This window comes from Neovison vison, chromosome 8 (genome assembly GCF_020171115.1).
Source record: "Neovison vison isolate M4711 chromosome 8, ASM_NN_V1, whole genome shotgun sequence".
NCBI classification, from domain to species: Eukaryota; Metazoa; Chordata; class Mammalia; order Carnivora; family Mustelidae; genus Neogale; species Neogale vison.
The window spans coordinates 105,544,720-105,558,183 of NC_058098.1; the positions used below are offsets into that span (position 1 = coordinate 105,544,720).

The 13,464-nt window shown below is 49.2% G+C and overlaps 1 protein-coding gene across 1 annotated transcript; it reads left to right on the top strand.

The window, feature by feature from the left end:
- Positions 1-354: 354 nt before the first annotated feature.
- On the top strand, positions 355-12,792 carry THNSL2 (threonine synthase like 2). Its single transcript, XM_044261585.1, has 8 exons — positions 355-1,075; positions 2,392-2,586; positions 3,010-3,162; positions 6,041-6,271; positions 9,168-9,316; positions 9,420-9,545; positions 11,886-12,037; positions 12,452-12,792. Exons 1-8 carry the CDS (start codon positions 853-855, stop codon positions 12,660-12,662), a joined length of 1,440 nt encoding a protein of 479 aa, XP_044117520.1. The 5' UTR covers positions 355-852; the 3' UTR covers positions 12,663-12,792.
- Positions 12,793-13,464: the final 672 nt, after the last annotated feature.

The following is a 13,464-nucleotide window of genomic DNA, read 5'->3' on the forward strand; positions in this document are numbered from 1 at the left end:
GTTCTAAAACTGGGAAGGTCCCGAGCAGAGTGGGACAAGTTGGTTACTGTCTTCTTAACCCTCACTGCACAGTAACATCACCCATGGAGCCTCTCACATAGAGGTTCTAATCTCATTGATCCAGGAAGGGGCCCAGATAGGAATACTTTCTTTAAAGCTCCCAAGTTGGGGCGCCTAGGTGGCTCAGTGAGTTAAAGTACCTGCCTTCGGCTCAGGTAATGGTCCCGGGGTCCTGGGATCGAGTCCTGCATCAGGCTCTCTACTCAGCAGGGAGCCTGCTTCCCTCTCTCTCTGCCTGCCTCTGCCTACTTGTGATCTCTGTCTGTCAAATAAATAAAATCTTAAAAAAAAAAAAAAAAAAAAAGCTCCCAAGTTAATTCTAACAAACAACCAGAGTGAGGAACCACTAGGTTATAGGCAACATTGCTGTATAACCGTCAAAAGTGGACCCACTTATCTCTCAAAAGCGTGCCTGACCAACTGTGGTGATCCTCTCTTTATCAAGAGGGCTATCAAAATGGCGCTTGCCTTATTGCTATGATCTTTTCCCAGTTCCCTTATTCCTCCACAGTGAGGACCAAACTTTCTCCTTTCCTGATATGACTTGGCAACCCCTCTCCCAAAGTCAGTGAATTGGCCTCATTTTGACTGGAGAGATCATTTGGACTGTCCCAGAGGAAGCTGGCTTGAGACTCGACAGGGCTCCAGTCTCTCAGGCTGGGATGCTTACCCCCATGAGTGGTGGTCCAGGGGCTAGCTGAGAGTGCGTGTACACTTCAGCTTCAGCTGTGGGGTACTGAGCTTGGAGATCAGGTGCCTCTGGGACTGTTCCCTTTGCAGGCCACCGGGATCATGTGGTACGTCAGCACTAGGGGGATGGCCCCACGGGTCGACTTTGAGGGGGCCCTCTTCTCTGGCTATGCTCCCGATGGCGGTCTCTTCATGCCCGAGGAGCTCCCACAGTTGGGCATAGAGACCCTGCGTCAGTGGAGTTCACTCTCCTACCCCAGTCTGGTAAAGGAGCTGTGCACCCTCTTCATTGGTCCTGAGCTCATTCCACGAGATGTCTTAAACGGTGAGCATCCCCAGCCTCCCTACTCTCCCACCTCATTCCCCTGCCAGTCCAGCCCCCACCAGAGCTGCAAATCCATCCCTTAACCCCTAGGAGGTTTCTAGTCCTATTTCCCAAACGTTGGAGATTTTTTCCCCCCACATTCTAGAAGCCCAGAAATGGCAATATTCCCAGAGAGTTTATCCATTCCACCGTCCATCTCCAATGAGATGAATGCCATGGTGATCTGCAGAGAATGTTTTCCCTTAGTTTATTTTTCAAAAACCTCTTTGAGGCTAGAGACTTCACCAACATCCTGAGGTGCTTGAATGTTGGGCTGTTTTCTACCTGTATATAAAGCACGTGGACCCTCAGATGACTGTTCTGTTTCCTTGAATGGTAATTCCAGAAGGGACTTGGAGAGTGTCCTGGACCAACTCCTCTCAAGCTGGAATGTGCCCATTGATTTCCCTGGGGATCCTGTTAAAATGCAGATTCTGATTCAGTAGGTCTGGGGTGGGCCTGAGACTCTGCATTCCGACCAATAATACTCGTACCGCTGGTGATAATGCTGCTACTGATATCACTGGTGATATCACTGCCAGTGATAACACTAGTGCTCCTGGTCCATGGGCCAGACATGGGAACGAATCCACAATGTGGTGGTGAGAGTTCAAGGCTGGAAGAAGAGGACCACTCAGGAATGTGGTCTGATGGCACTGTTGGCATTGCCTAAGCTCTTATTAGAATTCTCTTCCTTCCTCAGACCTTCTGAACCAGGATCTGCATTTTAATGTCCCAGGTGATTGGTTTGCCAGTTAAAGTTTGAGAAGCACTACCCAAGATGAACCTGCCTTGGGCAGGATTATATGTAAACCAACCCCAGGCTCTGGTTTCACAGGTGTGAAATTTAGTGCAGCAAAAACAAACAACGTCTGGTCTTTAGGAAGGAATGTTAGAAGAGATGAGACATGGATCCATTTGTTGCACAATTGTTGAATTGAACCTCAGCTGGCGTGCATGCCCACAAGACATCCAAATGATGACATTTATGAAGTGAAAGATGGAAGTCTTAGACTATTTTTCTTCTCTGGGGGGCATCACTCAGGAATCTACGAACAGTGTGGTTCATGTCTTTTCAGACTTTTGCCTAGGATTCAGTAATTCTATTCACCTATAGTCTCCTTTGGGGTAAACGTTTCCGGTCTCATACTGGGTAGCAGGAGAGAGAAACTTGACCTTCAAAGCATAGAGAGACAGGGTGGTGTTGGGGGGAGAACTGGAGAACCTGAGGCCAAGCTCAGGCCTTCCCCCGCTGTTCCACCTCTCTCCCCGCACAGATCTGATCGACCAAGCCTTCCACAGATTCCGCCACAGAGAGGTGGTCCATCTGTCCAGACTGAGGAACGGGCTGAACGTGTTGGAGCTGTGGCATGGGGTCACATACGCATTTAAGGACTTGGCCCTGGGCTGCACAGCACAGTTCCTGCAGTACTTTCTGGAGAAGAAGGAGAAGCACGTCACCGTGGTTGTAGGTGTGCATGGTGGGCACGAGGGCCGAGCCCTGTAGGCACCCTGATGTGCCAGTGTCTACCATAGGGTGCTCCGCATGGATGGCTCGAGGAGCATGTGTGACTGGTTCTTCTAGAGGAGGGTTTGTCACCCTCTCCTGTGTCGTGGACCCCTTTGTCAGTCTGGTGGAGGCTACGGAACCTTCTCAGAATAATATTTTAAGTACCAATATATGTAAGATTATATGGTACCCAGTTCACAGATGCCTTGGTTTCTGTCCCCTGGTCTCTAGGAGGTGAGTGGACCCCAGATTAAGTACGAGGTTCCAGCTCTCCAGGTATCTGAAGTAGACATTGCCTCCTGTGGCAGCGTTGCTTTAGAGGCCCTTCTTTCCTTTTCCATCGCCCTTGTTGTACAGGGGAGGGTTATTTTTTCTTCCTATCCAGGAACATCTGGGGACACAGGGAGTGCTGCCATTGAGAGTGTTCAAGGAGCAAAGAACGTGGACATCATCGTTCTGCTGCCCCAGGGTCACTGCACGAAGATCCAAGAGCTCCAGATGACCACGGTGCTGAGGGAGAATGTCCATGTGTTCGGAGGTGAGAGCTGGGATGGAGGCTCCAGGGAAAGCGTGGCCGCCTCAGGGGCGTCTGTTTTGGGAGATGGGCTGGAGTACAACTGGCCAGGTGATGAGTTGACCATCCTTCCTCCTGCCTTTCCTCTGTCCCTCGCTTCCTTCATCAGTCATGAGGTTGGTATATGCCTTGGCTTAGCTCTGGGCAAGCTCTTGGCAACACAGTTTCAGAAGCTGTTGGAGGGGACAAATGCACAAACCATTACTGACGGTATAACCCAAGAAGTGGCGGTTGAACACCAAACCCCAAAGAACGCCACTTCTGTGTGGGTTCACCCTACTGGCGCCATATATTCAGGCCGCCGCCAGACCCACAGCCTGAGCCAAGTGACTTGGGTTTTGTTCCAGGGCCCTGAACTTCAATGGACACAAAGACATTCAATAATAATTTTAAAAGAATGTGCCCTTACATGGTAACAGCTCATGCCCTCCGTTATGGTCTAGAAACTACTCAGTCAGGCATTTGGTTAGCAGGTGTGGGAAACTACTCAGTAGTACCCACTGGGCATCTGTTCTGTAGAAATCGAGACTCGAGAAGGACAGAGGGAGCTTGAGGGGAGCCGTATGTGCTTATTTCCACTTTTCACACCTAGCTAGAACCCAGGTAATCCCAAAGTAGAGATGGGGGTATGAGGAGTAGGGGGTCTTGGTGAGGTTTTGTACACTGTGGCCCTGGGAAAGCTGTCCAGGAGGCCTGGCCTTGCTTGGCCACTCACTTAGCAGGAGAGAAGTTGGTGGCAGGAGGCATTCCTCCTACACCTCACCCAGGCTCCTGGTATGACCCCTCAGAGGGTGCTTTTCATAGAACACGGATTTCGTCAAGGAGCAAAAGCATAGGGCAGACAGACCTTACTCATGGGGGTAGCATGAAGATCCTTTGTCCATGAGTTCAAAAGTAAGCCCAAAGCCCCTTCTACACTTTTCTTTAATAAGCACCTACACGTTCCAGTGAAGAGTTCTGGGTTTAGCTAATGCAGTTGGAAAATCTTACATGTCCCTTAGCATTGGTCGTTGCCCATATTTGGCTGTATTTTCCCGCACTCATTGCAAAATTTGTATGTGTGATATCTGGGCTCCCGAGGGTCCCTGTTACGCCCTAAGCACTACGATTGCTAGTTACAGATCTAGGACGATTTTTGCCTAGAATTGAAGCAGAGAATAACATTTTGTACATTTGTCCTGCCACCTACTCCCTTCTTGCCTTATACCAGGTATTGGAGGGCTTTTACACGAGGACTTGTGTGTAAGCTCCGTTACTGACCATGGAGCAGAGAACAGTGCCCACTTGCAAAATAGTAGGAGAAATGTGGATGGTCATGAGTGCCCTATGTCATAAATGTTTTCTTGCTGGAGCCCAAGGGACGTTTCTGTTTTATCCGTGTTCTGAGCATCAAGAAAATAAGACAGCGGACTTTACATATATTAAGTTTTGTTCCTAAATAGACCTGTTCAGGTCCTTCCTTTCCTTTCTGGAATCTTCTGACCTGGTTTCTAGGAGGACGGGTGTTTTTTCTGGAGCTAAGAGTGGACATGTCTTTTCCCTTAGACCAGGGAGCTCAGGGAGTAGGGACGGGCCACCTGGATTGTTATGCATTGGACACTGAGGTTTTTTAAAGACATTAATTTCCATATATATTTTGTATTTGGTTCTTCTTAAGCACAGAATAATGAACAAGTGCTAGTTATACATCATTTAGGATATTTTTGGCTGGAAGTAACAGAAAAATCTAACTCTGACCAGCTCGAACAGAGTATTTTCCAGCTTATATAACTGGAATAGTTACGTCAGTCCCCGAATGGGTTCCTGAAGAGTCGGTTCAGCGACTTAGCCGTCCCTCAGCAGAGACCCAGGTTATTTGCATTCCCTGCTCTGCCTTCCCAATCCTAAGGCTCATCTCCCTCATGGCTTATGATGCTTACTTCAGGTAACTAAGTCTCTCTTCCTTGGGCTTCGTCTTAAGAGAAGTAAATCTTTTCCTAGAACCCCAGCAAACATCCCGCTGGTGTGTGGATCTGGGGTTAGCCCCATAGCCTCATTGCCGATAAATAGTGCAAAGTGGAATGAGTAACAACCTTGGGGCTTACTCTGGCATTTCCTGCAGTAAATCTTACCCCTGTTTTTCAAGTTGGATCAAGTTTGGTGGAGAAATAGACCCAGATGTCAGATAAGAGATCAATATTGGCTTGGTGGCTAGTTGAACTGGACTAAGGAGGGCAAGTTGGATTAGTAGCCAACTCACCTGTAAATTAACCCAGTAATCATCCATAAATTAAACTGTGCCCACACCCAGCTCAGGGAGGAAAGGTCCATGCCAGCTTACCTACCACGTGGGAGCAGAAAGCAGAATGACTCTCTTTGATCTAACTGAGAGAAGGGATATGAGAACATATGAGAACATATGATATGAGAGCATATGAGAACAGATAGTCTGTATCCCCAAGTCCTGGTAAAGGACCGAGGAGTAAAGAAAAGATCCGCCTCTTGCCACACGATAGCCTCAGAAACCATCTCTCCTTGTTCCTAGAGAGTGGGGCTAGCGGGCACGGACTCCAAGGAGGAGGCCTTTTCCCAACATCCCAGAAGGTTGACGGTTTATGTCTAATTTTATGTAATGATAGAAATGTTGGAAGTATGACCTCAAGAATATAAGACATGGTTTCTTTCCTTGAGTTGCTTAGTTTCAAGTCTAGGAAGCCAGGCCACGACATGGGAGAGCAGAAACCAAGGCTGAGTGAAGGTCCCGGCTGGGTGGGCCCAGTGCAGGAAGGCCTGCTTGCAGGCAAGTGCCGACTGGGGGTTCTCCGTGCTCCTGGTAGCTCCCCTCCCCTCTCTCTCCTGACAGTGGAAGGCAACAGCGATGAGCTGGATGAGCCAATCAAGGCTGTGTTTGCTGACGTGGCTTTTGTCAAGAAGCACAATCTGATGAGTCTGAATTCCATCAACTGGTCCCGGGTCCTCGTGCAAATGGCCCACCACTTCTTCGCTTATTTCCAGTGCGCGCCATCCTTGGACACCCACCCCCTGCCCCCTGTGGAGGTGGTTGTGCCAACAGGGGCTGCCGGTAATCTAGCAGGTAAGGAGGCCCTTGGGCAGAGATGGTCTTTGCAGAAAAATGCCGGTAGCCCTCGTCCTCTCAGCTGCCCTTCGGCTGCAACTGTGAGGAGACCGTTGTCCTCGCTCTGAAGGTGACAGGCAACCACGCAGGAGAAGCCCCCAACAAACCTCCCCATCACTCGCGGGGAGGACAGCTCAGCTGCTCGCTGCAGGAGGGAAGGACGGGCTCTAACCCCCCTCAGGAGAGTGTGGAGAGATGCGGTCAAGGTTCAGCTGCTCTGCTGGCCTGCCAGGGCCTGCTTCCAGAGAGGCGGACTTTGTTCCCGGCCTCAGCCAGCGGCCTGCTGTGAGGGCAGCCAGCACAACATGTTCCCACCCCAGAGTCCCTACCCAGAGACTGCGTGAGGTGGAAGGAGGTCTGGCCCCAGCAGAATGGCCCTGGGGGCAGTCCCTTAGACCCAGCCGCTCAGCTGTAAAAGCAATACTGGATAGCTTATCATATCTCTCAGGGCTCCCGTGAAGTGCAAGTAAGATCCTTCACGTGTGGGCATGAACTTTGCAAGGGCGCTGCACTGTACCTTTGCGTGGCCATGAAACCACCTTCTAGAATAAGAATAAGCATGTCTCCAGCGCTTCCTATGCATCAGGCGCCCCTCCACGTGCTTTTCACGGATCAACTTACTTAATGTTCACACGCATCTGTGAGGACAGTACTGCTGTCTCCACTTAATGAAGAGGAAGTGGAGGCACAGGGAAGTTAGCCAGCTGGTCCCTGCTTACACTCCGGTTGGGGACACAGCCAGGATGACCACTCCTCCAGAGTCTGCGACCCCTTGTGAGCTTCCGAGGCTGCCTCCTCGCCAGTGACCATTTCAGATGCTTCTGTAGGCGGCATTGCTTCTGATGGGCGCCAAGGAGGTCTTCAGTGAGACCGCAGAAGCAGCTCAGTGGTCTGGGGGCTTCCTGACTTCTTGCACTCCCATGGGGTTGGGGCCGTCTTCACTACCCACGGTGGGGAAGCCCACTGAGCTCCCCATTTGCATCAGCCTCCTGTGGATGGTGCCACCTGCACGCGTCCCAGGGCCCACCAGAGTGCCTGGCGCGAAACAGGTGTTTGCAGAGAGCGCTCCCATCCCTCTCTGCTCCGTCAGGAACTGGCTGTGGAAATTTAAGCCCCTGGGCCCTGGTGAGCGTCCCTTTCTCCTCCGCCATACACAGAGAACATGATGTTTACAAGCGGATCAAGTGGGAAATAAGAATGTGAAAGTGCTTTTTGCAAAAGGCAGAGTGACGTTGGGGTGGGGTGGTGATCCCTAACTCCTCTTAACGACCCACCAGAGAGGAACCATTCATGGAAGTAGGTAAAACCTTCCTGAATGACTACCTTTATGGACTCTCCCTCTCCCAGGGTGAGGAATTCTTTGTTTGTTCCATGCAAACAGGAGCTGCTGGCTGTGTGGGCCGAGGGCACTGGAGGAACAGGGTGTCCAAAGGGGCCGCTGCTAGGAGGCTGAGTCGGGGGCTAGCGTGTGTGCCATCCAGCAGGCTTGGGGTGGGTCATTTCAACTTCCCAGAACCTTCATTTTCTCTTCTGCAAGTGATAGCGAGCAGGTGTGCCTGGTGTGTATGTATGTGTGAGAGAGAGAGGGAGAGGAAGAGAGGTGGGGAGACATATGGGGGTGGAGAAGAGTATCGGGACGGTAGCATCTCCTCTTCTTTCCTGTTTGTGTGTGTGTGTGTGTGTGTGTGTGTGTGTGCTTTACTGTTATATAGTATAACTCATAATTTTATGTATACATATATATATACATACTATACAATTCACCTGTTTAAAGTGTACAACTGAATAGTTTTTAGTATATGTCAGATTTGTGCAACCGTCCCCACAGTCAGTTTCAGAACATTTCCATCACGTTGGAAAGAAACCGTGTTCCCTCTAACAGTGACTCCGTATTTCCCCGCATCTCCCCAGCTCTAGGCAACCACTGATCTATTTTGTCTCTATCAATTTGGCTATTTTGTCTCTATCAATTTGGTTATTCTGGACATTTTATAGAAATTGAATCATACAATAAGTGACCTTTTTTTAGCTTCTTTCACTTACCGTTTTCGGTTTCATTGACATTGTGATCAGTACTTGGTTCCTTTCTGTGGCTGAATAATACTCCATTGTATGTAAACACCACCTCTGTTTATCCATTTATCATTATTGGGCATTGGGATTGCTTCAGTATCGTACCTATTATAAACAATGCTGCTGTAAACGTTGGTGTCTTAAGTTTTCATGTGGACCTGTATTTTCATTTCTCTTGAGTATGTATACCTAGGAGTAGAATTTCTGGGTCACAGAAAAAAAAAAGTCATAACTTTTTGAGGAATGGTCAGACATTCCCAAAGCAGCTGCACCATTTTGTATTCCCATTATTTGCTATTCCCATCCCAACACAACATGTGAGGGTATTAATTTCTCCAGAGCCCCACCAACGCTTTGACTGTAGCCATCCGAATGGACATGCAATGGTATGTCTCTCTGACTTCGGTTTCTAGTTCCCTGATGTTGAGTAACTTTTATGTTCTCACTGGTCATGTGTATATCTTCTAGAGAAATGTTTGTCTCAGTCTTTTGCCCATTTTTAAATTGGGATATTTGTGTTTTTATTGTTGAGCTGTAAGAGTTATTTACATATTTTGTATGCCAGTCCTTTATCAGATATAGGATTTGCAAATATTCTTTCCCATTCCGTGAGCTGCCTTTCCGTTTTCTTGATCGTGTCCTTTGAAGCACAGAAAGTCTTCAAAGAGCACCAAAGTTTCTTAATTTTGATGAAATCCAATTTGTATAAATTTCCTTTTATTTCTTGTATTTTGGACGTGATGTCTGAGAAAGCTTTGGTCCTCTCCTCTCCCGTCTTAAGCTGGGTGCCTTGCTCAGAAGATGGGCCTGCCCATCCGCCTGGTCGTGGCTGTGAACTGCAATGACATCATCCACAGGACCGTGCAGCGGGGAGACTTCTCTCTGTCCAAGGCCGTCAAACTGACCTTGGCTTCAGCCATGGACATTCAGGTAGGACCTGTGGGAAAGTGTGCGCTTGACCCAGGATGGTGGCATGGTGGGATGGACAAGGGCTGAGGTCCGTGGGGTCCTGGCACCCTGCCTTCCTGCTCAGGTGCCCTACAACATGGAGAGGATTTTCTGGCTGCTGTCGGGCTCTGACAGCCAGGGGACGAGAGCCCTCATGGAGCAGTTTGAAAGGACCCAAAGCACGAGTCTACCCGAGGAACTGCATGACAAGGTCAGTCACCACCCACGCACCACAGAGAAAGCAAAGGGTGCAGCTGTGAAACCCAACTTGGGTTTGGAGATCTGGTTAAGGGAAGAGGGGACCTGTTTCTTGAGCACCTGCAATGAGGCGGGCACCTCTGCAGTCACTTTCCATGGATTAATTTATTAATGAGGAGACACAGTAGAGAGCATTGGTTTAGAGACAGGGCCCGTTTCTTAAATTCTGTGCCTCAGTTTCCTCATACATAAAGTGGGGCTTACAAGAATGCCTACCACTGTTGAAGATTGAAGTCAAATAATGCCCATGAAGCACTTTGTATACTCCCTGGAAATATAGGGCTTGGTACATTAGCTATTTTTATTTCTATTTATTGTTGTTGATTTTCAGCAGTAGCAACAATTGGCAACATTATCCTCTTGAGCCGTCTTTTTAAAAGGAAAAGGAGAAATGTTATTTCTTCAGAGTGATAGGAATCTAGTTGGGAAGGGTTGCTTTTATCTTATTTTATTTTATTTATTTTTGAGAGATAGAGCGTGCGTGCAAGTGGACGGGGGTTGGGGGAAAACAAAGGCAGAAGGAGAGAAAGAATCTTAAGCAGTCTCCATACTCAGCAGGAACCCTGAAGGAGGGCTTGATCTCACGACCCTGAGATCATGACATGAGCCGAACTCAAGAGTTGGACCCTTAACTGACTGAGCCACCCAGGTGCCCTCGTTGATTTTATTTTAATGCAACCTGGTGATGATCTACTTATTTTGCCTTAAGAAAAAGGATTTTGTATGTTGACATTGCCTTTAATTTTCTCTACCATGTCCCACCAAGTCGTCCAGACTCTATGTCCAGGGACCAGGACCTCATACCTCACACCAGCTCTCATCGTTACGAAGTTCTGTATGTTGAGCTGGGATCTCCTCCTTTCAACTGAACTCTGCACGGGGGAGCCGTGTGATTCCCATATTTGAAGAGAATTTCCATTTCTCCCCTGAGTCTTCCCTGTCCCTTTAGCTGTCCCTTATGTGACCTAATTTCACCTAGCCAATGACTGTCTTAAAGGTTGTTTCCAGAACTGGATATAGTTCTCTGGCCTTAGCCACCCATGCACACCGGAGTGGAATTTGGATGTTTCCTGTGACACGCACTCTGTCTTCGTTGGCGCTGTTATAACAAAGTAGAGACTGAGTTGGCTATAACCAATAGGCATCTATCACTCACAGTTCCAGATGCCAGAAGTCTGGAATCAGGGTGCCAGCATGGTTGCATTCTGGTGGGAGCAACTTCCATGGAAATGGCGGACAGTCAATGTGTTGTCCATAGCCTCACATGGTGGAAAGGCATGCAGCTAGCTCTCCAGCCTCTTCTTATAAAGACACTAAGTCCATTCACGAGGGTGCCCCCCAACCAATGACCTTCCCAATGTCCCACCTTCTGATACCATCACACTGGGATTCAGTTTTTCACATATGAATTTGGGTGGGGTGGGGGGACACAAACATTCAGACCATAACACAAAGATCAACTTACTCGGTTAATGGTTCATTCTCCTCATGTAAATGAGGTGCTCCAGGAGCATAGTCACCACATCCCACCCTGCTTCATTCTCTCCCTGGCTGTACAAGACTGTCCATCTGCTGGAACAGCTGTCACTCACTCGTTCGTTCTTTCCTTCCTTCCACATATCTCCTGTAACCAGGAACCATGCTACGTACTAGAGATAAACAAAGAGAGAAAACACATTCTCTCTTTACCGTAAACCCTAATGAGACAGGTAGTTGTACAAAGGATTTATGGCACTTGTGGTCTCTGCTGTACGCATATATAGGCAGGGTGATGGGCACATCGATAGCACACAATAAATTTTCAGAGAATGATCCGATCAACCCTCCCCACTGAAGGGGCCGTGGGAAGGGAGTCTTCCTCTATCTGCTGGTTGCAGGGAGGCTTCCTGGAGGAGGCGTGACCTGAGCTCCACTGGGTAGGAGCTCATTGCACCCACTGGAAGGGTTTGTACCAACGACAGGGCACCAGGAATGTTTGAATGCCCTTAACCTTCTGAGTTTTGTCCGTTTGTTGAACAAGACTATATACAAACTTGCTAATTCATGAGCTAATCTGAACTAAATTTATGGACCTGAAACTCAAAGGATCCTTCCCCCAAGCTGAGGGAAGCAACTTAAAATTGGGAAACACGGGAACCGGATTTTTCTCTGAGCTGAAATTGAGCAACTTAGTCTGGAGATTCTTTCTGAGTGTCTGGTGTTGGCTGCCTGTGTTACGTAGTGCGTTTTGGCTCGCTTTCCCGGGTACCTCCTGGACTCTGATTCCCACCCCTCTGACCCCGGGACCTGTCAGCTTTCAGAGGCCATGACGTCTGAGTCCGTGTCGGATGAGGCCATCACCCGGACCATGAGTCGATGTTGGGAAGAGAACCAGTACCTGCTGTGCCCTCACTCGGCTGTGGCTGTGAGTTACCATTACCAGCAGACCGACCGGCAGCAGCCCAGGTACGGGCCGAGGGTGCTTGGGTCACCGGGGTACTCTGGCTTTCAGGGGGCCCTCCTCTTCCCCAAGCAGGGGAGGCAGGAATCTGCACAAATGGCTTTCACGAGCAGGAGCTGTGCCCTGAGAACTGTGGTCCCAGAGGAGGGTGTGTGACAGCCCTCTGGGGGGCAGCCACAGAGAGGTGGTGGTTGAGCTGGGTCTCCCACAAAGAGGAGCAGTTTCCCTGGCAGTGTCTGCAGAGATAAGTTCAAGGTACCCAACATCTGCCTCTTTCTCTCTCTTCCTTTCTTCTCTGTGCACCACCCTATCCCTACGTCCCCTGTTCCTTCTCCTCTCCCCTCCTCGCCTCCTCCTTTCCACATCTCTCTGTCTGGTCTCTGGCCTGCCCTCCTGTTCCCACCTGCCCCACCCCATAGCCTTCCCCGGTGCTGTCTGGCCCCTGCTTCTGCAGCCAAGTTCCCAGAAGCTGTCCTGGCTGCCGGGCTGACCCCAGAGACCCCCGCGGAGATCCTGGCCCTGGAGTTCAAGGAGACGCGCTGCACACCCATGCGAAAGGGTGACGACTGGACGCTGATGCTTCGGAACATCATTGAGGGCCTGAGCTGGCAGCAGAGGGCTCATTCCTGAGTGCTCCGGCATAGCCAGGCTGGCTTTGACTTGAGTCAAGTTGCTCTGTTGCTCTTGTATCAGGGTCCCCTGTTCTGTGAACCCAGGGCGGGTGTCACAGCACCACTAAATAAAGTCGAAGTGCCTTCATTTCCATGGGTACCTCCATAACTACGCTGCCCCAGAGAAGTCATACTGTCCATTCCTCTGAGACTATGACTCCCCTACTCTCCTCTCTGTGCCTTCCACCCTGCCTCTGGGACAGTCCTTTGATGAATCATTGTTTCTGCAAATTGTTGACCGTGGAGTTGTCCCTCATCAGCCTGGATGGACATAAGGGCTCCTGATTCTGGCAAAATCATCAACAGTAGCTTTCCTAAGATGTTTATTCCCTTTTATCCTGTTTTATAGTTTTCCACATTAGACATTACCCCCTCATCTTGAAGCTTCTTGAAGACAAGAACCCCTGTTTAACACAATGGGCTAAAACATTTTGGGTTGGCCCCTATTGATCAAAACATTTTAAAAATTTGTTCTCCCAACATATGTATACTAAAGTATATATAAGCCACACAAACCATATGCTAAAATAAGAATAGGAATAAAGTACTAATTAATGATAAAAACCTACATTGAGGGGCGCTTGGGTGGCTCAGTCGGTTTAAGCCTCTGCCTTCGGCTCAGGTCATGATCCCAGGGTCCTGGGATCAAGCCCCGCATCGGGCTCTCTGCTCGGTGGGGAGTCTGCTTCCTCCTCTGTCTCTGCCTGCCTCTCTGCCTACTTGTGACCTCTGCTGTCAAATAAATAAATAAAATCTTAAAA